This window comes from Xiphophorus couchianus, chromosome 6 (assembly GCF_001444195.1).
Source record: "Xiphophorus couchianus chromosome 6, X_couchianus-1.0, whole genome shotgun sequence".
In the NCBI taxonomy this organism is placed as follows: Eukaryota; Metazoa; Chordata; class Actinopteri; order Cyprinodontiformes; family Poeciliidae; genus Xiphophorus; species Xiphophorus couchianus.
In genome coordinates this window covers 18,989,048-19,013,736 of record NC_040233.1, presented here as the reverse complement: position 1 = coordinate 19,013,736, position 24,689 = coordinate 18,989,048, and the positions used below count along the sequence as shown (strand labels likewise).

The window sequence follows — 24,689 nt, the reverse complement described above, 5'->3', positions numbered from 1 at the left end:
CACTAATTTTATGTAGGAAGAAAATTCTAGAAAATTATGCGTACCGATTTTCTGATTTGTAATTCCCTAAAAATTTAAATCTATGTACGATTTTCCTTCCACTTAACAAATACGCACAACTTTGTTTCAATCTGTCATTTTAAATTGACAGATTTAAAATGACAGATTAAATCTAATTTAATCTGTACATTATATAATGTTATACAATTAAGTTCCCAGAAACAAAAAAGTGGAAAAAAAATGAAAATTGATGTAAAGACTTTTGCAAGGCACAGGTGTTTATAGTTCTGCCTTGTATATTTTCAAGTCTTCGTTGATCAATGAGAGGTCTTGCATGGATGAACTCCTTCAGTTTCCATCCCAACCAATTAAAATTCTTTGCAGATTCTGGGGTGGGATGAAATCGCAACAGAACAAGTTATATTTCTGCTCTTCTTTATCATGCTCCCCTGGACAGCTGCCCATATCAAAGAGCCTCAAATATTGTCAGCTGACAATATTTTTGAGACATTTTTGTTGTTACAGAAAAGTCAAGTTTTTATGCATTTTATTGGTAAACAACAATTCACAATAGATACAAAATTTCATTGTAACAATATATTAGATACAAACCCTGCCTCTTGAGCTCAGGTGTCTTTCTATTAGTGGCTTGCAATGTAACGGCTTCTTAAATGAACATATTACTGGGAGTGTTCACACAAAAACACAGCATATTAATCTGCAGCATCCCAGCAAGTCAGTGTAAAATAAGGTTTCATCATTCCGTCCAGTCCGGGCGTCTGATAATGAGCGTCTCAACTGCATTCTGGCTAACTTTTGGCCGCCGGCGAGTACAAGTAAATGGCACTGTAGGTGGAAAGAACCTCCCCGGAGTTAGTCGAGGCCAGCTGGCCTTCGGTCCTCACCAGACTGACACGGTCTCCTTTCCTCAGTGGTAGAATCAGACTGAAGGACACGGTTCCTCCACAGGCGCAGTTAGCACCGTCCGAGGCCCTGGTTGAGCTCCTGAGTCTGTGTACACTGCGGTTTGAAACGGAGAGCACTGCATCTATCCAGTCGCCCTGCTTTGCAGTCAGCAAGCCTGAAATCGAGTATCGGCCCCTGTGTGGAACAGTAAAAACTCCTGTAGACAGGAAAAAAGATGTAATATTAGAGTGATCCTTTTAAACTCACTGAATAATCATCAACATGCTGTTATGTGTTGTGGATGAACCTTGTATAAAGACCAGCACATCTCAACACTTTATACATTCGCTGTAAATAAAGACAAGCTAACCTTCTGTCTTACTGTTTGACACTAAAACAGGATAAATTGTTCCTGTTTTGGGTTAGCTGGGATTGGAATAGAATACATAAATGGTTATTGTCTCTCATTGTGGAATCATGAGGTCTGCAAATTTTTACAAATTGTTCTGGGGTTTCTTTTGACCCCTTGGATGAGTCATTGATTTGTTCTTGGACTAACTTGGGTAGGGCGGACATTTCTGAGAAGGTTCACCTCAGTTTGGGGATAATGGCTCTCGCTGTGGTTGTCTGGAGTTCCAAAATGTTAGCAAAAGTTTGCAACCCTGTCATAACCAATAGACACCAATGAATTAGGTCCTCTGTTCCTGAATTTCTTTTGGCCTGAGCATTGTCTTTTGCTTTTTAAGATGTCTTTGTGCCGATACTGTTAAATTAAAGATCTTTGAAGTTGTAACATGACAAAGTTAGAAAATGCTCAAGAGGCATCAAGACTTTTCCGAGACATTGAAGATGTGACAGTTTTTCTTTCTGATATTTTTACAAGAATTTAATGTTTGATTTATGAACAACCAAAAATCCTGAGGTGAAAGTGAACATGAGTTTGTACCTGTTTGGGGGTTGTAGTGTCCTCCATCGTTGACTAGCACCTTGTTAAAGAGAATGATGTTGAGCCCAACATCATCACTGAAGGTTGGGCTCTGTGTGAGGCCAGCAGAGAAGGAGAACTGGTCTGCAGAGATGCTGCTGTTCACTGAATCTAGATCAGGAAGAGTGACACAGGCTTATATATTGCTACATAAACCTGATCATAAACTTATAACAAGTCCCAATATCAGGGATCAATATTAAACTCTGAAAACAAATGCAACATATATATATTTTTTTAAAATAGAAAGGTAGTTTGAAGAAAGACTACCTGGCGATTCTGATATATGTGGATTCACCGGGCTCAAATGCGCTTTTGGTGTTGCTGTAGCTACAAAGTAAAACATTGTGGTCAAAATGTTATCTTAAGTGCAGAAAACTTGAAAACGGGCATCTTTATTTTCATTAATGCTTTATTTATATTTCTTCTCTCTTCAGCATCAATGTAAAGTTCAAATGCACAGCAAGCTGAGAATGATCTGCAATAATAATTTAAATAAAATCAGTTATCAGAGCCAGTTTAAAACTTTGTACCGGGTGCCTGCATACAATTTAAAATCTTTCACAATCTGCCCACACCTTCTTGAGAAAAACACATCCAGTTCCCACTCCCTCGCACTTCCAGGCTACAAATTATTCACAGCTTTGTTCCAGCTATTTTTTTATTTATTTTTTGCTTTGGTGTAAAAGAAAAGCTGCAGATGCATGCACTGTAACAGCTGCCGTACCTCCTTGGCTGGCTGGTTTAGGCTCGGAAGGCATAGACTGCAGAGGAGGATAGCCTGGAAGAGACAGATGACAAACACATTATGTTTTATCATCAACTGAAGACGGAGATGAGTTAGGGTGCTTCTGCCAGAAGTAGTTTGGTTTCATGTCTAAATATCATGCCAGAGATGGTAGAAAAAGTAAAACAACATTCACAACACTTGCAATATATCCATACCTGGTACATATTTTGTCACTTTACAATTATGGACCTTAATGCTATTTCATCTGGGTTTTACATCTCAAACCAATTCAAAGTAATTCAAATAAAGTTAAAAATTGAGTCTCCGTGTAATGCAGAAAACTGTGTGACGACAAACTACCACTGCACATGATCCTGGATACAGTACCTTCACTATGGAGTAGGGTAGTGGTGACATTATGCTTGCTTCCATCGGCAGGAAAATGGAAAATTGCAAGAGTTCATATAAAGATGGAACTATGCTGAAGATTAACTACTAGACACAGAGCAATCCAGAAAAAAAAAGAAACCATTTTAGAAGCTGCTTAGGACTTGAGACAGAGGTGAAGCCTCTGAGCCAGAGCTACAGTGAAATGCTAGATAAAAGTCTATTCAAGAGTTAGATTGATCAACAATCTTAAAACTTTATGTTCACTGACGATGTACATCCAATCTGACTGAGCTTGAGCTATTTGCAAAGATAAATGGCAACAAACAATTTGCAGCTGCAATTACAGCAGAATTCCAGCAGCTCTTTGACGTCCGGGTATACAAATGCATGCTATACATTTCAGTTTTATTTGTAGAAAATGTTGAAACTCAATCCTTTCTTCCATTCAATCATGTCAGTTCCCAATAAAAAGCAGTAAAGTGTATGGCTGTATTGTAACAAAATGTGAAAATGTTAAAGAGGTATGGAAACATGTCAAATATTCTAATTTCTACCTTTGGATTCTCTGTTTCAGACTTTTCATAATCAATTTTTAGCAGTTTTCCATGTTTTCTAACCTGTGGGGTGAAGTTAGGAAATAATGTTAATTAAAATTAAAACATATGTAACGTCTAAAAATAAAATTCTTAAGTTTGCTGAGTTTCTAATCCTGGTGAGTTATATCTAAAAAATGAATAAAGATGTTTTATTATTTTAACTATGTTGAATATTAACTCTGTAGAATCTAGAAGAACAATCCTCGCCCCCAAATAAACATAAAACTACAAGTAAAACACAAGAAATGTTATTTCTGAAAATAAGTTTTGTCTCTTGGGTTAAGATTTTGAAGCTCACTGGCAGTACATGACTCGATCTCCCACACGATAAGGTACGATTATAACTGATGTAGGCTGTTCTCTACGCTTTACTGCCAAACAAGATAAAGGTGAGAACACAGCCTTTGTCTTATTTTTTTTCCTTTGTTATTTAAACTTCGTCCATGCAACGCATTTACAATGCATTAATTAACTCCAGAGCAAAGTCTGTTTCCTTTTGTTGTCTGCTATTTTATTGGATTTGGCCTGCACTGACATGCCCTGGGCAAGCTGTAAGAACAATTAATGGGGATGACAGAACATCTAATGCAAATTTATAACGTTATGTAATTTATAGCCTTGTTATGTGTTATGCATGTCAAGCTCAGAAGAAATAAACAAACCCCATGTAACTGAACTCGGGAGTAAAGCCTGTGGATGGAGTAGAAGATCAAATTCACATTTAAAACAGAGGCTTTTACTTATTATTTGGTAGGTTTTTAATCATGTACACTTATGCTAGATTTAGATTTTTTTTTCCTATGCAGCTTATTCTTACCTAAAGCTTAAAAAACTATAATCTAAAAAAACTTGCCTGTTCTTTTACATACCTTCTTTACCCTACATGCAATACAAGCATTCATATTACCAGATGTACTAATAAAGAGGATCAAACAGAACATTTAAGATTAGTCACCACTCTTTATGAAGTCAAACAAAAAGTAACAATAGTTGACAAATAGTGAAATGGTGTGATGATGCTTTATTTAGAAAAATGTAATATGTTTATGCCAATATTTAAATTTCTACCGACGTGTGAAAATACAGCTTATTGTATTTTCACACAGTAAGCTGTATTTACTGTGTGAAATATAGTAAATAAAACGGTAAATAAAACAATCCAGAAAGTAAAATGGATTGTTCAACTCACCTTTTCACATGCAATGACATGAGCCAAGCAGAAACCACTAATCAGTGACTTCAGAAGTGGGCATTTAGCATCTTATTTTATTATGTGAGTGAGTTTGGTGGTTGGTAAGGCGTAGGAGGTTGGTTGCAACTTTGTGAATACGACTTGATGCGTTGAGGCAGCATGCAACTGCATTAAGTTGCATGCTGCCTCATGCAACGTAATGCAGACCTTCTGTCTACACAAACAAAGATTCATTCACCTCAGTGTGCTGACTGCTTAATGTGACTCAAAACATCTGGGTTGTGCAAAATATATTCCTAACAATTCACCTGATATTTATTTGACCAAATTGTGGCACTGCTAGATTGTGTTCAAACCATCTAAGCTTCAGCCCGAAATGGTCAGGTGATCATTAAAAAAAATAAACAAGACAGTAATGTCACAATAAGCCTAACTTTAACCCCAGCAGAGCTCACCTGGCGCTCCAGCAAACCCTTGGACAGGTTTGCTCAATGAGTCCTCGGCTCCTCTGCGCACATTGAGTCGTCGGATGTATCCCGGAGGTCCGGCCTCTCCTGTTTCCACCACAGGCCTTACAGGAACCAGAGGCAGCGTCGGCAAACGGGGATGCTGGGGATTCAATGGCTGGTTTGGTTTACTGATCCTGATTGCGTGTTTGTTGCCCTGTGTAGGCTGGTTGGAGCCCGAGGACGGTGGAGGAATGATGACGGGGAAGTGGATTTGTTTGATTTGGGCTCTTCTCTGAGATGTATCAGGCAAAGAAGAGGGACGATCTGGTCTCAGTGTCATTCCTTGGAGAACAAAAGAGCAGAAAATGTAAAGTTCACTTGTTCTTTCACTTAAACAGAAAGCATTTCCCTACAAACCAGTACAAAGGCAGATGTACAAAATAGGAATCCTTCAGAATCTCCCTGGACATGTCTCCTGTCCTATGAATCTTCAAATAAAAAGTTTGTATTTAGTTGACATACTGAGTTTTACCTATCACTGCACCTCTCAGTCACATTACCCTTCATGAAAGCATGCACTGAAAAGGGTTCTAAGCAAGGAGGTTCAAGTGAAGAAGGAGACAACATCACTGCCTCCTGGATCTCCTGAAGGAATAGGACATCACAAAAGTGTCGTCTGAAGTGAAAGCAAGCAGTGAGTGTCCTGAGGACAAATATTCTGAATATCTCTTTACTGATCCAGCTGTTTCTAACAGTTAGAGGTCAGAGAAACTTTTCTCTCAATGCAGTTACAATAAATTGTTCTGTTTGATGCTTTTTGCAGAGAACTAGGGAGTGATGTTAATTATATTGAGAATAGATAAAGTAATGGCATTCAGTGAACTAGAAATATTAAAATATCACACATCGGCCAAGCTCTACTGTTTCTTACATGGAATTTAACAATGGCTTCAGCATGGAGGAAATATTATTGCATAGCTGGAGTCACAAAGGCCACTTTCTACATCGAATCACATGCTTCTGGTAGTCAGCAGTCTGCTGACACACAGAAACCATCTGATAGTCAGCTTACGCAAGTAATTCATTTGTGTTGATAACAGGACAAAGAAAAACTAACACATCTTATGGCTAAAAGAGCATGTACTCCAGTACCAAATACTTCTGTCAAATGTCTGCTTAAACTTTTAGACCATCAAATAATTTTTATCATCAGACAGAGATAACCTAACAAAATACAAAAAACAAACAGCAAACACTTTAAAGGATTAATTAATTTACTTGGAAAGAAGCTCTCCAACTAATGTAGCCTGAAATGAAAGTGTATTTTGCCTATTATAACTACTTGTGTCAGTTATAATAGGCAGTATTATAACTGCCAGTAGCAGCTGCCATGAGGAAGTTGCCATTAGTGGGAATGAGCCTTTTACATCTCTGCAGATAAATGTCGGCCCACTCTTCTTTGAAGAATACTTTTAAAACATTTTGACATGCCCCACAAAAGTTGATTAAACTTAAGGTTAAATCCACAAAAAGTATAATATGACCTCTTTAAAGCTGCCAATAACAGATAGAAATCCCTAAAGCATTTAGGTGTTCTTCTTTTTACCCTCCTGTCAAATTACTCATGCAAATTATCTCAATCTGTGGTTTCCAGCAGGTCAGCGTGCCCCACCGCTCTGGATCAAGCAACATGTTAAGGAGCTCAAGATGTTGACATTCACAGCTAACACCAACTCCTAAAACCTACTGCATCCAAAGCATCTGCTGGCACACTTATTCACACCCCTGATAAACACATATAAACTTCATTAAAATAAGTTAATCTTTCATTGCAGTAGCATACTGTCACCTTGCAATGATTTTAGACAGATGCAAACACTTAGTCCATGTAATGAGTGGGAAAAAAATGAAAAGAAATTATAAGATGATAATATGTTATAAAATGACCTATATTACAGTCCTTGGCACTGTTAACAATTCCTACAAAATAAATGTAACCAAAGTTTTATGGTAAACCTTTTGTTAATCAAAATGTTGAGAAATGTTGAACTACCAGTTATTAATTAGTAATTTTACCTGGTGCTGTTTTTTTTGTTTTACATACATTAAATCAACAATTTGAAAAAAATATTTATGTAGAATTTGTTAAAGAAATATATAATCATAAAAGTTATGGACAATCCATCATAACTGTAGAAAGCTGTTAGTGTAACAACAGTCAACACCGGCTGCCTTTAGCGTTCTTAATGAATGCCTTATACCGGAAATAAAAGAGTGTTTTTGCATAATCATCGTTAAAGATGAAAGCTTTTCCATCACTTGGTGTGGGCAAGAATTTTAAATTTAGAAACAGTCTCCACCATCCACGCTCTAAATCAATGAAACCTTGCAATGATACACTGTATTTGCCGAACATAGAGGGTCTTCTCCAAATAGTTCCCAGGTGGTTCTGTGTAACCAACCATCTGGCTTGAGATTAGTTTTAAATCAGTTTTGAATTTCACAGAGTGTGTCTTTGCTTTGTCTGGAACGTGTTCTGTACAAACAGACCCAAATGTGCTTTTTGGGGCTTTAGAAACTTCTCCTGCTCAGTTTTATTGTAGTTGATCATTCACTGCTTTCAAGCTCAAATAAATTTAGTAAAAAAGCCGACAAAACAGACAATTATTTTAAATAACAGATTAAGTTCCAGTGCCTTGCAAAAGTACCGCTGTCACTGTTTCACAATGTGTTATATTGCAACCACAGGATTCTGTGTTTAATAGTATTTTTTTTTTTTTAGATAGACCAACACAAACAGTGTATGATTGTGAAAGGGAAATAAATTTATATGTGGTCTTCAAATTGAAATTGTTTTTTAGAATTATAATTTTAAAAAGTGTGCTCTGTATTCATGTTTAGCCCACTTTTCTTCGATACCCCAAAAGTCATTTTAAGTCAAATACAAAGTAGACTCCAACTAGGTGTACTTTTGTTCTCATTATATATTCAGCTATTCTGTGAAAGCTTAACATGTTAGAATATTAATGAGGAAAGAACATCATGAGAACAAGGGAAAGAAATTACCAATATTCAAAAACTATAAAGACAAAACCGTCCAGCTAAACTGACTCCTTGGCCCCGAGAGCATTAATCAAAGATGTAACTAGCTCCTCCAAACCAGCTTTGGAGGAGCTGTTTAGAGTTGCCACTCATGAAAGCTGTCAGTTATGCACTTAAATTCAACTTTGATCTACTGTATATGTAAGTGTGGCATAAATTACACCTTTGGCAAAAAACCCCAAAACAAAACAAAAAAAACCCTACAAGTTCCATTTAAAGTTAGCCAAAAGTTATGTAGGAAATATAGCAAACAGGGAATATACTCTAGTTAGTGAAGACAAAACATGTACATTTTGGAGTGTGAAAAATTACATTTTTGAAAGCTATCATTATACATAACAGGGAATGTGGTATTTCCATTGTAACACAACATGATTATAGAATAATAGAGTCGGACTGGAGTAAGTGTGAGGTTTGTTTGAGGTCATGGGAGGATGGGTAGGGCTAAATACAGGCTAATTCTGAAAGAAAATCTGTTAGATGCCAAATAGTTGAGACTTGGGCACAGGTTCACCTTTCAACAGGACAAAAAAAAAAACATGTCATGGTTCAGAATAAAACATGTGTATGTGCTAGAAAGGCCCCTGGTAAGGCCCAGACCTAGATACAATTGAAAACTGATGTTAGCAGACGCTCTCAATCATATGTGCAAAGCTGGTAGAAACAAGACTTGTAGCTGTAACTGCAGCAGTAAAACGTGATACTAAATGCTGAGTCAAGGGGGCTGGATTCACATGGACATAAGACTTTTCACTTAAGTTGTTATAGATTTAAATTGAGGCTATAGATAAAGAAATCTTTTTCATAGTATTTTAGATATGTCATTTTGGACCTTTATGTGTAAAGGATCATCTCACTAAATAAATATTTGTATCAAATTCTGTAGATTTTTCCCTTCCTCTTTCAGATATGTTAAAATAAATCAAACGGTAACAGGTAATTTCATTGTAAATTGAGCCAGAGATCAGTCGTAGAGTATCTAAGACTACGTTATATTGCAGCCTGCCAGGTTCTCTTTTACTACCAAATAAAAAATCATCAACTGCCAATAAATTCTCCCCTCTTCCCTCAAATGTTACCACAAACTACTCAGAAGCCACATGTATAATCAGAAATAAATTAAGCTCAGCAATCATGTTGCTCTGAGATAATCAGAAATCTCTTCCTCATTTCCTCCCCGTGCCTCCTTCAGAATACCGACTGCCAGAGTGCATATTTCCCATGAGCTCTCAGTCTGTTTTTTTCTCGCTGAGGGGGCAACCGCAGAGTTAGAAAAAAAAAGAGAAAAAAAACTCACACAGAGAGAGAGGCACAACAGTTTGAAATACATAGAAAAGCATCCACAGAACCAGATGTTAACATTCAGGGGCGAGACAGAGCAGGGGGGAGATGGATGGTTTCGTCACTTGCGCCTCCTCAGAATTAGGTGGCAGCTTGTGAGTGTGGAGCAGTGCGTAAAAGCAACAAGAACTATTGCATTAGATAGACTGATCGCGCAATGGAAAACGGTCTCGAGGGTCTGGCCATAGAGCAGGGCGTGGTGCTTACAGAAATACAATGCGGCATCACTCACAGTCCGGAATGCGTGTTTCTATTTCTTATTCTAATTTCTCGCTGTGCACATGGACGTAATTTCATCCTCCACCCCTTGTTTTCCAGCAATGTCACTAATGACGGCAAGCTTTAATTGTGTACTGTCTCCTATGGTGTGTGTGTTTCTCCTCTGAAGACTTCCAGATGGGCTCCTGGGTCAGAAATGGAAACACCTCACCTCTCAGCTTTAGATACCTCACCAGGGAAACACTTGCTGTCAAAGAGCTCCTCAAAATTCTGGTAGTGCCTAAATATATACAGGACAGGCGTGTGTGTACGTGTGTGTGTGTGTCACAGGGGGGTTGTCAAATACAATTTTCCATTCTTTCCCAACAGACACCCTTTGACTTCAAAGAGGCTTTTATGTCTTGCGCTTCTTGTACTTCCTCATCACAGCAGACACATAATCTTTTTGCCTGTCTGTCCAATAAAAAGCAAGAGTGATCAATTGCTAAGCATTGATCCATGAAATCAAAGCCTTTATTTTATCCCTGCTTTTCTTTTTGGGTTACTGATGGCCTCCTCTGTCAATATACTATTACAGCACAAAGTGGAGGGAGAGGAGAAAGAGAAGTCCTCTAGCGCTGCTGGAAGGACAAATTGAAAAGAAAAAGAGTTCAGACAGAGACTGGTGAGACAGTAAAGAGAGACCGAAAGAAAGAGATAAGTGCTTTTTAAAAAAAAGCTGATTGAGGATCAAACAAGTACAAAAAGGTTGATTCGTCACTTTGTAAAACTAGAGAAACTGACTAAAATGCATAAAACATACTTTAATAGATTGCACAGTGAAATGTCTCGGATTATTTCCGATACCTTCAATGTTTAAATATTTACTGTGCCTTGCAAAATTATGTTTACTCTAACATAGTTTTATGTTAGAGTAAACATAAAATTTAAATTTTGTTAGAATAAAATTTACTCTAATAAATCCAAACAAAATGCAGTTGATATGTGCTTTGATATAATATTCACAAATGCTCCCTATTTAATGTAAATGAGATTTTGTTATTTTACGAAGAATGACCAAAGAATTTGTAGCTGTACAATAATGATTAAAACAACATTTAATGTAATTTGAACAAAAAAAGGTCAAATTATTGAGTGAAACAGATAATTACACTCTATGATTTTTTTCTGATTTCTTAAAAATAAATAATTTATCATTTTTTCTTTCAGTTCACAATTAAGAATTAGGCTCTACTGTGAGTAAGGCTATCGCATAAAATCCCAAGTACCAATCTTCCAATTTCCCAAAATCTCAGTCCTCTTGATTTTAGTGGTTGTAAAGTTACAAAATGCTGTACCACTTAATGGATGTGGACACTTTTGCAAAGCAGTGTAAATGCAGAAAGAGCCCCTTTTGGTAAACCTCAAGGAAGAGGAAAACACTAAAAGACTCATGTTGTCAGGGCAGAATTAAACATCTGCAGCTGCAGCAGTGCCAACATTTTGCAACTTAAGTCACAGAATTTCATCCAGCAGTCACACTGTGACAGAGCAAGGCTATTCTTGTTAATCTTTTAGTTATGTGTTACAACGCTTCAACTGTTCTAAACCTCCTCGAGGTCATCATATGACTGCGTGGAGAACATGAGCTCAAATACTGAGAGGAAACCAACACCACACCCTGAGAGCTGGGAAATTTTGTGGATATTTTATCTCTGTTCAAACTTTGTCCTTTCCAAGCTTGAGGAAACCACGGAGTTTTGAACCACACATTGCATTGCACTGTTTTTTGAACAAGAAACAGATAATTACACTCAAAGGACTTGTGTAAGTTTTATTTTCTTAGGTATGTTAAGAAATAGTGCCAGAGGTTAGGTATCAGCATAGCTACTATGTTGTGGCCTGATACTCCAGAATTGCCCAAGGCATGGTAAACAAGTTCAGAAGGTGAAATTCTTTTCACTTTTTCAAAGTTCAGGATGCTGCCCAAAGAACAATACTAGTACTAATGCGGCAAAGTATGATTTTAGTGTTTGATTAAAATGCCACTGTAACATAGTATTAACATAAAAGTTAAAACAAAAACATTTAAAAGAACAGCCAATTATTCCAACTGTTGACCAAAGTAACATGCTGATTTTAGATGTTTTGAACAACATTGTCTTATTTACTAAAGAAAAAAAATAGATTGATCACCTGTTAAAGTTTATTTATTGTGCATAATATAATGTATTTTGTTCTACTTTTTACAAATGAGCACTGGAAGTAAAACAAGTCGATATTAGTTGATAAATTAGTTGACTATGTCCTCTGGTAGAAAGCTTAGAGTTATCTGCTTAACAACTTGAAAGCTGTGTTTCCAATATGACTTTGGTATGTATTGAATATGCACATGCAGGCATTAATGGTGGACATATGTCACTTATTTGTGTTGTGGTTTTTAGGTGGATTTAAGTCATTATTAGGATTAAAGGTGTGCTTCCAATATAACTTTGGTATGTGTTGAATATGCACATACAGGCATTAGTGGTGGACATATGTCACTTAGTTGTTTTGTGGTATTTATGTCATGAGGATTAAAGGGTGCAAATTTTTATGCTGGACTATGCCACGTTCAGAGAGATTACTAGGCTCCATTTTTGGGTTGTTAAAACAGCATTGTTGATGCTATGGAAAGGATCACTGGGTGTAACACCATGGAGTGTCTCCTGCCGCCCAGCTACAGGCAGAGTTGGTTGTTTGCTAGAAAATAATAGAGGCTTATTTTTTTTACATTTTCGTGACTGTGACTCCTTTACATCCTTTACATAAATCGGGGTGTGAACAAGAGACCAAAAAACAAAACACACCCTCTTTCCTGCATAAACTTTCCACTTGGTGGGAGCCAAACATTTGCCATAAACTTGAAAGGGTGAAACCCGAAAGGTTGGAAAGATCTGCTACAGATGGAGGTAAAGCAATGAGGATTTACTGGTATTGGGTCAGGTTTACACTCACCACATTCAAATTGGGAATGTATAAAACCAGCTGGAGCAACGGAAGACAGACCTGCCAAAGTAGAAGGTGCCATCATTTTGTCACCATTAATGAGAACAAATATGGCAGCAAATATTTAAGCACTGTTTAATTTGTAACAAAGTTCTTACACCAACATAACAATCAGTTGCTTTTTGATGTCTGTTTGAGATGCAGGACACAGTTTTTTTTTTTTTTTAATATCACTTTTAAGAAGCTTAGGAAGTTTAGGCAATATCTGACACCTACTGTTCTTTTTTTGGATATACTCATCTGTTACAATGTTTGTTAAAATATATTTTTAAAAACTCTATAGTTTACTTTTTATTTTAATGACAGTGCTCTGACCTGTAACCAGTCATGCTGCACATATAATACAAAATATGATTTTTCTATTATAAAGCTTTTATGTCATAAATAGAAAATGAAAATTGTAGTCAGCTTCCTTACACTGAAATAATTCAAATATAGTGCAGGGTTTGTTAACATTGGGTAAAAATATCTTTCAGTGACGTGCGGTGAGGTTCATAGCTGGTGAGGCACTGACGTCATCAGAATCAGATTTGCAAATAGATGCATAGATTGACAGCAGTTTACAGGTTGTTTCACTTCTGCATTCTTACACATACAAACTGTAGCTCACAAAACACACATTTCCTTAAAAAACAAAACAAAATAAATGTTATTACTGTCTTACCTGCTTCGATTGAAAGTCCACTTGAGAAAACCTTTTTAGTGTTGTAATGTAGTCATCCATGTCGAAAGTCGGGATAAGCGAGAGGAAAAAAATCACTATCTCTATTATAATCTATTGCTGCACTTGACTTGCTTCCCGAATCGTTTAGCCTAGCTCGCTGTCACTTACTCGGCAGTTGAGGAGTGAACAAGACGAACGTCTGGGATCTTGAGCGCCCCCTGCCATGAGGCAAGAGAACTGCCTGCCTCACCTCGAACCTGTTCTCTGCCGTTTATAATCGCTCATTACACGAAACACGTTACACAAACACAGTTGGTGACAAAAAGCACTGTACATTATATACATAAGCTAAATTATTGGAAATAAGTTCACATATTAAATTTGTTTAAACCATTTTATTGACGCCGTACAGCAACATGCTCTCTCCGCTTAGCAGCCAGCGCAGAGCCAGGGGTTGCGCAATCCAAGGTGAGGCAGAGCTCGCTGCTGCCTCACCGGCATCGCTTCCAAGCATTTGAATGGGAAAATAAGAAAATTCAGCGATTTTGAACAAATAAAAATCGAAATTGGTGAAGCTACATGAAAAATAAATATTTTTTAGTACAAACCACCGGATGAATATAACAATTTAAATTACTTTATGATTATATATTTTCTTTCTTTCCATGATGGCTGGTGAGGCACTGCCTCACCTGCCTCCCCTGACCGCACGTCACTGTATCTTATCCATGTCATTTCAGCATATTACACGCAGTTGTGTGGCCACAACCAGTTACCAGGCAACAAGTTGACAGAAAGTTGCTGTTAATTTATCTTAGAGCTCCAGAGGTCAGAGGTTTGCTACATTTAGACAGAGCAGAGCCTCTGTTTGCCAATCATTTAGCTAATTTATGATGGTCTACTACTGCAGTGTCAGACAGGTTATGTTGTGTCAAATGCAAACATTCAGCTATAAGCATAGTTTTAGCCAATCACACTGAGCACAAGAATGGAAAAAATCTTCAAATTATTTTAATGTGTGATGTGATCCTTGGTCTCTGAGTCAGTCTGTTCAGTAATGTTCTCTAAGAAACTTCTAAAAGCCCTTCACTAATAAGGCAACTGGATTTATTTGAGAGTATTATAGGAAAGGAATCTGAATACAAATGCCCACCACACTTTACTTTTTCCGTTTTAGATAAAAAGATGTACCATTTTACTTCCATTTTAACATTATGAACTACTAAAATATTTTTTGGAGGGGTATTCCTTAAAGAGAAGCTGAGAAGAAGGTTCAAGCTGTGTGAATACGTTTGCCACTGTTACTTAAGAATATGACCTAGAAGGAGCTGTTCTTGTTTGACCTCTCACAGCTAATCAGATGACTTGTGGAGTTTGGATCAAATATCTCGGAAAGCTGCAGAGGTTATGAAATCAAATCAGTTTCAGAAGCCATCTGTAGTTGGCAAAAACTAGAAAGGAATATAAACTTCATTAATGCTACCTTTACACTACAAACATTCATCCATCTGCCACACTTCTTTTCCTCAGCTCACCATCAAGTTATTGTTGTGACCGATGGTGTAATAAAGGGAGGCACCGATGATAGGGGCCCCAGTTGTGACATCACATCTCAGGGTAATTCAAGCATCTGGTCCTGGGCGTGGAGCCCTGCTTCTCCTCATTCTCTTAAGACTGACTTCAGCAGTGAGTGAGTCAGGGCTCTTAATGAGGACCAGATTCCACGCATCAGACTGAGATCACCCTACGAGAATCTCTGGAGGTTGGTATGTGGGAATGTGTTAGGAGAAAAAGAGCAGGAAGGGAGGTTTAATGTATGTTTGTATGCACTGGAAGAATCAGAACTGAGGTTAAGGTCTAAAGTACTGTGGTATGAGTAAAAAAAAAACCTTCATCATGGTGAAAAAAAGAAACCCTGCCATTGAAGAGATAGAGAGGATAGAGCAGTCTGCTTGTGCACTTAGACTGTAGCAGGAAGGGAAAAATCAATAGTAGTGAAAACTACATCCTTCTATTCATCTACCTCTTTTCCTATAATAAAACAAATGAATTCAACCCAACACAAGTCACAGGAAGTCGGGCCTCTCCTTTATGCTGTCAGGACATATTGAATGACACAGTCGGGGCGAACACAGGAGGCCCAATGAACTCACGCCCTCCCACTATGGGAAATACCCTGCAGCCATTCACAAGATCTGATCATTTCCTTTTCCAGTGCAGCATTTAAACCAAGTAAAGCAGAATGCATTACATGGAGGATTATCTTGAGGAAAGATTTGTGCTTACACAGATGTTAATCACACTTAATAAATCTAAATGCTGGATGTAAAAGAGAAAGCTGAGAAAGACTGCTATTCTAGATAAAACTGTTCATTTTATTTGATTCATTTCTGGCTTGACTGCACTAATGGGGGTATTTACTGCGCACTTGACTGTTAATGTTTGTTCAAGAGACAAAAATGGGCCATAATCTCAAGCCAATTACTGTCATCATATCATATCATATCAACTGGCTAATGAGCCAAACATACAATGTGTAATATTTTTTACTGCCAGTAGTAGATAAATACATAGGTTTTGATCATTTTAACTATTTTAGTAAGGTCATTTTACACAGATACAACTGTCATTTAGTTCCTAAATGATTATATTGTTAAAGCTGTGGTATGCATTTTGCATAAAATGTCCCTCTTTATATCCAGGAGGCATATTGTTGTCTACGCATAGCTCGTATAGCTCTATGGTGACAATAAGTTAAATCTTCTTTCTCTCTGTTAGTACTATAAAAATGATGTAAATCTGTCTTCATAATTAACAATGTGCTTTTTAAAAAACGGATCTGAAAAAAACTTTTGTTTATTTAAGAGTGATGTGGAATTTCTCAAAACTACAAAGAGTCCAAATTATATAGAGTTAAATATTTACACATATCTCCACTAATACTTGGTTAAATGTTGCTTGGGAAGTTACAGAGAAACCACATGGCCTAGTTTTGACTACGTATTTGTCCACTGTTCTTATCAGAACTGGCAGAGCTTATTTAAAGTGGTTGGCATGTTTGCAGGGACAAACATACCAATTTTAACTAACAGTTTTTCAACCCTGGGCCTCAAGGCACACTGACCTGCGTGTTTTAGATGTTTCCCTGCTTCAACACACCCCATTCAGATGACAGCAACTCTGCAAAAGCCTGTTAATCAGCCATCAATTGAAATCACGTGTGTTGGAGCAGGGAAATGCCTAAAACATGCATGACAGTGTGCCTTGAGAACCAAGATTAAAAAACACTGCTTTAAAGCATTGTTCATAAATGTCCAACAGGGTTAAGGTCAGAGCCACTATTAGATAAAGATTAGATAAAAAGTACTATTAGTCTGCTTTATTCATTATAAATCTGGTTTTGATGGTGTGTTTGGAATCAATGTCTTTGAATCCCTCCAACCCAAGTGCTCAGATAAGCAAAGATTTATTGGGATGTTCACGGACAACTACCATGAACTACCAAAGCTCAGTACTGCAGCAATGTTGTTGGCAATACAAGAAAGACTCTCAATTATAAGGCATCAAATTAAGAAGTCCAAGTTGTTTTAAGTCATGTTTGGCATACACAGCACTGTTTTACCAACTGAAGGAAACATAGCTGCTTGATTGTGCTATAAAATGGCTCATATTATGATAAGCATGGACCACAATTACCCACAAATACCAGGAGTCCACTGTATTTAAAGTATTCACTGTCTTAGGTCTATGGTTGGCCCTACCTGTAACACCAAAATCACCCATTCATTGTTCATACTGCTTATCTACTGTATGTAGGATTGTAAAGACCACTATCTGAAGTGACTGAATATAGTGGTCAGAGGCACTATATTGATGGTGACCTTGAGAGGTCCTAACAGTCATCTGTTTTGTATGCTGAACATGCAAACTTCATACAAAAAGACTTCAGGCAACAGTATTGCCAATACAACTGTTCCACTGTGTGACCCAACCCATATATAGAGATACATTTACATTTAACATTTTTTCGAAATATATACCAATCAATCAACCAACTATACATAGCTCATTGACATAATATCAATAAATCATACCACCTTACTAAACTTTCACAAAGATCATTTTGATTGGCATTAAAATTGATATATTGAACTTTTTTGTCAGAATTCCTTTTTAAAAAATCCTAAATAATACCAGTGATGCTATCAAAAAGACTTCTTACCTGGCTCTTTAGCAGCAACATCCTTCAAAACATGCTTAGTTATCATGGACATCTGTGCCTGGAGTTTCCGCAAGGAATTCGACAGTGAGGTGATCTCTGCTCCATGATTTCCACAAGTTACGTTCATCCTTTGGACACAGTTCTGCAGGCCCCCAACATGTTGCTCCAGTCCATTTTTCAATTCTCTGATGTTAAGAGAAACTCCATCCAACCTTCCACAAATATTTTCGAGGCGGCTTACACGTCCACCTATTGCTGAGATCCCATCAGTATTTTGCCTACAATTGTTCAGTTCAGAAGATACCTGTGTGTTAAGTGTATCAAGTCTGTTCTTCAGCTCTTGTATCTGACGGCTGGTGCCATCAACAGAAGCTAAGTTGGGCTGTAATGGCATTCCACGGCCAGTTACTTCTGCATTACAGCACGTTGAGCTTATATGTTGGATATCCTGCTTAGATTTACTCATGGAGTCAGTTAACCCAGTAACTGCATCAGCCAAAGCAAGAACATTATCCTGGAGATTTATCAGTCCCTTTTGGAAATCCTCTGTGGTCTTTACTTGTCTCTCATTTCCAACTGGCTGTCTTATAAAAAGATTCTCCAGTTGTTGGAGCTTCTGTGTGTTAGAACTTACATCTGTGCGAAGAACATCCAAATCATTCCTGTAACGATTCAGGTCCGTCACAATGTTTTCTACACGACCGGGCATGAATGCAATTCTACCTTGATCAGTTATAATTTTAGAGCCTGGACATCCAGCAGAGTACAAGTCTTCAACAGCCTTAACTTTCTGATTCAACCCCTTCAGAAGGAGTTTGTTATTGTTGATCTCTGTCTCTAGGGCAGCCGTCGAGTCGCCAGACACTCTTGGGAAGGAGTTGTTGCTCATTTCCACCAGGATGTTTGTGAACTGGTCCTCAGCTGTGATCAGGCGCTGATCCAGCAATTGCCGGAGTGCTTCCACTTCATCTGCAATTATCCGTGTCAGCTTATCTTCAATGTAGAAACAATGAGTTTCTGCATTTTGTTCAGTAATATTCACACGTGCCTCCAGTTCTTGAATTAGTACACCTAAATCACCAATTTCCTGAAGGGATGATAAGTGACCTAGTTCATTGTCAAAACGGACATTAAGGATTCGATGAGCCTCTGCTATGCGATCAATTTCGCGCCATATGTCTTTATGGTCGCTGTAGTCCTTCTTTTCAGATGGTTCTGTCTGTCTTGAAGTCTGCACAGGCCCATCTGAAGCAGCCATGTTCAAACGTATTGTTTGGATCTCTTTTCTCAGGTCAGCCTCTTTGCTCTCCAGAAGCTTGCTCAACTTCACACCAACTTGGTCATGGCTATCTTCACAAGTCTTTTGCACTGCCGAGATCTTGTCATTACAAAGGTTCTGTAACTTGACCATTTGTTCCTCTACATTCTCGTCCAGCTCCTTCTTCAGTTTTTCAATTTTTCCATCAACATAGGTTTGTATGCCTTCAAAATCAGCTATGGCTGGAGTCTGAGACTGAGAGGCATCCATTAAGACACGTATCTGCCCCTCATGACTTAATGAGATTCCCCTTAGATCTTCCAAAGCTTCGTCCTTGTTTCGCAGAGCATTGTCAATATCATCTAAGCGAGCTTCAATTTTCTCAAGGGTTTTCTCTCCACCAATCCCTCCCCTGGTTGCCTGATGCCCGTCTATTACCACTGGAGTTTCCTCTGCATTGCTGCTAGTTTCTGGAGGACGCATGTTGTTCAGGAGTGTCTCCAGCATCTTTTTTGTGTCGTCCTGAAGGTCTGTGCGGAGGTTGGTGGCTAATCCTGTTAAAGTGGATTGAAGATCCGAGACCGTCTGGGACAGACGCTGAACTTCACGTTCGAGAAAACGCACCTTATCCGTGACGCCATGTTGAGTCTCATAATGTGGAGTCTCCCTCCTCTCGGCCCCTATAATCAGCCGACATGTTATAAAAATATAATCAATCAAAAAGTGCATCATTGCCTATGTTCTCTATAAAAAAATATCAATAAATAAACATATTTCTTGAGTTTTCTTTTTCAAAGTGGAACAGAAAATAAATTTCTTACTCTGTGTGTGTCTGGGTGAGTATCCAGGATTTGGTTGGAGAGACAATGCTCCCTGCACTGTTTGCCGATCTGTGGGTGGCTTTAAATCCTTACAGTTGGGACCTCTGTACTCAGGACAGCATTTCCACTCTAGCTGAGTAACTGTTTTGATAGCAATCTTGTACGTGGGTCTAAACACTGTTTGGTATCTGTAATGCAAAGGAAAATCATAAACATGTTTAGCATTTTGAGATGTCAACATCAAAATGAGACTATCTGCATTTTTTTTTTGTAAAAAAATTGTTGGGTGCATTTGATTTGTTGGAGCTTGAAACTGGGAATGAAACCAGACCCGAATTCTAAGTGCAAACCAGAAAACCCAGTGGGTTTTACTAACTGTTTTGGTGTTAATTACCACTGGTAATGCAAGCTAGTAATGTATTTCTTTCCATTTTATGTATTTAGAAGCTAAAGTTACACACATACAGTTAAGCCCAAAATTGTTTGGCCAAATCTTTACATTTCTCAAACATGTTTCTTTTGACTGAAAGTAATATCAGCTGTATGAAGCAGTATAGTCACAGTCCCAATCTGAATTTGAATTTAACTGTGAATCAGTTGATAGTGCTAAATATAAAGTAGATGGCAAAGAGGCATTCAAACCTTAGAGAGTTTAAACTTAGCATAAAAAATAAGTAATCAAAATATAGGTGGAGAAATACAAATAGCCAAAACTCAAAATTTATATTTATTTTACATGATTCTGTTGTCTTTTGAAACCTCCTTGACGCGTTTTATATTAGAAATAAACATCCTAGTTTAAGGAAGTTTTTATAGAATCTGGTGAAACAGGTGAATTATAATCCAACTTTATCTAAGCGGCTAATAAATAGATTATAGCTATAACCTTCACTCCATTTTACATGCGTGGCTATACGCAACTGAGTTATAGGAGCCCTCGACGTCCAACTTCTCCATTCAGAATCCTGAATTCAGGGGGAGTCCTTAACATTTCCAAATGGAAACTTAGACTTATGAGTACAAATAGAACTCCTTCCCATGTTAAGGATATTTTGCAATTCAAATTATGAAAACTGTTGCTGTTATTAATTTTCCTGGAAACATTTATCCCCTATGTGTCCCCTGCATTTTGTATTTGTTGAAAAAATACCTTTTCCAGGCCAAACAAATGTTCCCAAGTAAAATATTAGATGATATCACTTCTCTGCAGGCTGGGGTCATGTCACGTAAGAACATCTGGAAAAATTATGTTTGAAAAAATTCTTCATCTCCTCCCAACACTTACTTATAAGAATGTTCTAGGTAGCAGAAAAAAAATGAAAACCTGTGCAGCAACATCAATTCATAGTTCATCTCTGATCATCAATGTGAAGTCAAATATCATTTTAGCTGAAGATAAATTGAAACTCGCTTGCTACTTTGCGCAGACACTTGCGGCCCAGTGACTTAACAGCGATCATCTTCCAGGAAACATTTCCACATCACAGGGCCTCGCTGCATCTCTTTGTGTAAGTGGACCACAAACCTAAACCACAGACTGCACGTGCTTTGAACTGAAAATGATTCACAGAACATCATATCCTTATGTTGTGACACATTATCTTCCAGAAAATCATCTCAACTATTGCTTGCGTTTACTGGTAGAGATTATTTTATCTCCAACACCATGAACAGTGGTATTTATTGAGTTGTACATAAAAGTCTTGTATCACAGTATTGTCGATTTAAATTAATTATTGTTCTGAAATTATAATGTATTTACTGGGAATTAGGATTTGCATTTCAAACCACAGGAATAAACTGGGTGCCCTGTTACAAATGAAAATGAAAGCGATCCCTCTATAGTACACAAAAAAGATTATTAAAGAGATTGAGTCTAACTTGTGATTTTGTCACATCCCCCACATGTCTTCTTGCATTCTTAGTTGGGCTTTGTTGGGGTGGAGGGATGTCATGCATGCTTGGTTTTATCAACTTACTTTGTTGTTTGGTTTTTACTCAGCAAATGTTAATATTTCTACCTCTAGCTGATTTTCAACGAAGCATTTTGCTTCCAGTGTTCCTTATATATCTAAAAAAAACAACATTCACTCTCAACCCCCATTTCTCTGCTCCCTGGATGCTCACGTCACTTGTTGCTGGCAATCGGGCTGATAGGCCGGGCAGGGGGCCACCACAGGCTCCTGGAAGCTCGCCCCATTCCCCTGCACCACGCAACTCACGTTCCTCTGCACCACATAGGCGCACCAGTTCCTGTGGATGGAGGTATACAGAAGTTAGAGATACTGCTTAAAGAAAGCAACATAATTAGTACCACATGTGTAAGGTATTTCTACTAAAAGGTCCCTCCCCTTAAGCTATTTATCATGAATATGTTATTTATTCTACTTTATATCACTAAACGTTTACTCTCTTGCTGATGAGATACAGGAGTAATCTGCGGCATTCCAGCGTTTATCTAGCTCTTATCGCCTATTTTGAAACAGTGGAGCCACATTTAGGAGCAGCCTGATAAAACTGCAGTGAAAGACAACAGTTTGAAACGTAAGAGGCAGAAAAAATTCACAGACCTGGTGTCCAGTCAGAAATTTGAAACTTATCGCATTTTTATTGGCTTGGAGCTACGCAGAAAATTAACACCTTTTTTCTTTAAACCTCCATTATATGATATGTCTCAAATAGACTAGGTAGCTTAACACATTCGTCTTAAAAGCATAGAAAAACACGCCACTCACCTATTTCTGTGTCTGTGGACCGCTCCAGTGTGCGCAGACCTGTGGAATAAGTCATAATAAGACGGGGACCCAAAGGTGAAGTGAAAGTTTAGGATCAGGGTAAAAACAGTCCACCGCCAGTCCATTTCTTGGTGCCTATTTTTCTTATTTAACAAACGTGCTAACATGTGCATTTTTGCTTAAAAATAAACTAGGCGATACCCTGTCATCATTGTGCGCTACGCGGCCAAAACCTAAAGTTGCATTGCAGCTGAACTCCAAAAAGTGAACTTTGGGGAAGTCCGCAGTCACTGCAACTCTGTGGGAGTGACGTTCAGGGACTACACCCTCCTCCAAAGGAACGCACCCAGATTTCTCTGACACTTTTATTTCTTTGCTTGGCTTTAATTACATTACTCTTTTAAGTCGTGGGCTGATTGTTTTAGGGGACACCATTCGCTGCCACCTCGGAGACAGTTATCAGCCAATAACTCACACCTCACTGATGAATAACATGGTAATGTGCTTAGGAGTTGAAAGAGGTGCGTGTTCTGCTGGTGCTAATGATATTCATAGCCAGGGATAACAGTAGTAATTTACATTCTGTTTGCCCCCTTCCTAGTACGTTTTGTAATATGTGTGTTGCAGCTCATTGGTGCCAATTAAATTTTTAAAACAAATTTTAGGCAATTTGCAGATTTTTTAACGTGCACTGAGTGGGAAAGTGGATATAGACTACAAGGGCTGCAGCTCACAGCACTCAGGGCACCGATACACTGCCAGTGTTTTATCACTGTTCCAAAGTGTGAGCTTCAGCAGGCACTGTGATGCTGTGAAACTGTGTTCGTGAAAAGGGTACAGTGCTTAAAATTAATTTAAAGTATATTTCATTGCCATTTTACACAAAGGGCCTACAGGGTAATGCATAATTATGATTGAAATTGTATTTATTCATCTTTGATTCATCCGATAGCCAATCTTTTTCACATAACTTTTAAATATAATCAACCAGCTGTTGTGTAAATACCGGTACTTCAGAATTTGTTAGAGAACACTCCAGACAGCCCCAAGATAAAGTTGTTAAGATGTTTAAAGCTATATTAGAAAACAAGACCCCAAGCTTTAACGAGACAGGAGTGCAAACCTACCAAGACATGAACGTTCACCTAAAATGGCCGTAGGCTAAGGGATGTTTAGTCAGAGAAGCAGCCAAGTCACCCATTGCAATTCTGGAGGGGCTCTAGTGTTTCACTGCTCAGCTAAAGACAATCTATCAAAAGGACAACTATTAGTTGAGTAATCTAGAAGAGTAGCAAGAAGAACGCTAATGCTGAAAGAAAGCCAAAAGAAGTCCTGCTTGAAGCCAACCACAAGCCATGGAGGCAGTACAGCAAACATGTCACAAAATGTGCTGTGGTGTTTTTGTGGGAGACCCCAAGCACATAATTTTCCATGGTGCTGGCAGCATCATGCTGTGTGGATGATTTACTTTAGTAGGGCCAGTAAATACAATGCAATATTTTTTAACAATTCTTGCAAACAACACCAGTTAATTACCACCAGAGCTAACAGTTCAAAGGTGCCCAGCATTAGATCTCCAGAGCTGCAACTTTTAGATGAATCCCTACTTTGTGGATTCAGGTGTTTTGGAGAAGGGATGCATCTAAAAGTTGCAGCAGAACTGCTCCCAATAACTGGATGTGGGCTTCCCTGATTTTGATCAAAGCCTGTTAGAGTGGCGTAGCTAAAATCAAGGAATAAATTCAGTTTAGAAAACGTAAATTTATGGGGAAAAACAGCATTGTTTAGATGTGCAAAGCTGGTAGAGACACACTCCCAAATGATTTGCAAATATAATTATAGCCAACAAAGGTTTTACAAAATACTGACTCAATGGTCTGAGTACAAATGTGCACTGCAGTTATCATTTTCCTTCCTTTCACAGGTAAACAATACTTTGTGCCACCCTATCACATAAAATCCCAATAAAATACAAGGACATTTGAAGAAACATGAAAAAATGTGACAAAATGTTCAAAGGGTATGAATAGTTTGGCAAGCACTGTACAGGCA

At 38.0% G+C, this 24,689-nt stretch overlaps 1 protein-coding gene across 3 annotated transcripts; it reads right to left on the bottom strand.

The window, feature by feature from the left end:
- Positions 1-530: 530 nt before the first annotated feature.
- On the bottom strand, positions 531-22,917 carry emilin2a (elastin microfibril interfacer 2a). 3 transcript variants are annotated; one of them, XM_028020572.1, is made up of 9 exons: positions 22,638-22,917; positions 22,030-22,155; positions 19,903-20,090; positions 17,824-19,761; positions 5,255-5,590; positions 2,619-2,672; positions 2,162-2,221; positions 1,853-2,002; positions 531-1,123 (listed from the first exon to the last, which is right to left on the bottom strand). In XM_028020572.1, the coding sequence occupies exons 1-9, from the start codon at positions 22,808-22,810 to the stop codon at positions 810-812; spliced, it is 3,339 nt and encodes a 1,112-aa protein (XP_027876373.1). In that variant the 5' UTR covers positions 22,811-22,917; the 3' UTR covers positions 531-809. The 3 variants fall into 3 exon arrangements, with proteins under 3 accessions (XP_027876373.1, XP_027876374.1, XP_027876375.1); XM_028020573.1 differs by having other exon boundaries at positions 1,853-1,975; XM_028020574.1 differs by lacking the exon at positions 2,162-2,221.
- Between the last annotated feature and the right edge of the window lie 1,772 nt (positions 22,918-24,689).

Coding starts and splice junctions, on each gene's coding strand:
- emilin2a (XM_028020572.1), bottom strand. CDS start 22,810: ATGCACATGTTAGCACGTTTGTTAAATAAGAAAAATAGGCACCAAGAA. Junction 20,091..22,029: donor GATTGCCAGCAACAAGTGAC/GTGAGCATCCAG, acceptor TTTGCATTACAG/ATACCAAACAGTGTTTAGAC. Junction 2,673..5,254: donor AGGGTTTGCTGGAGCGCCAG/GTGAGCTCTGCT, acceptor TGTCTCTTCCAG/GCTATCCTCCTCTGCAGTCT.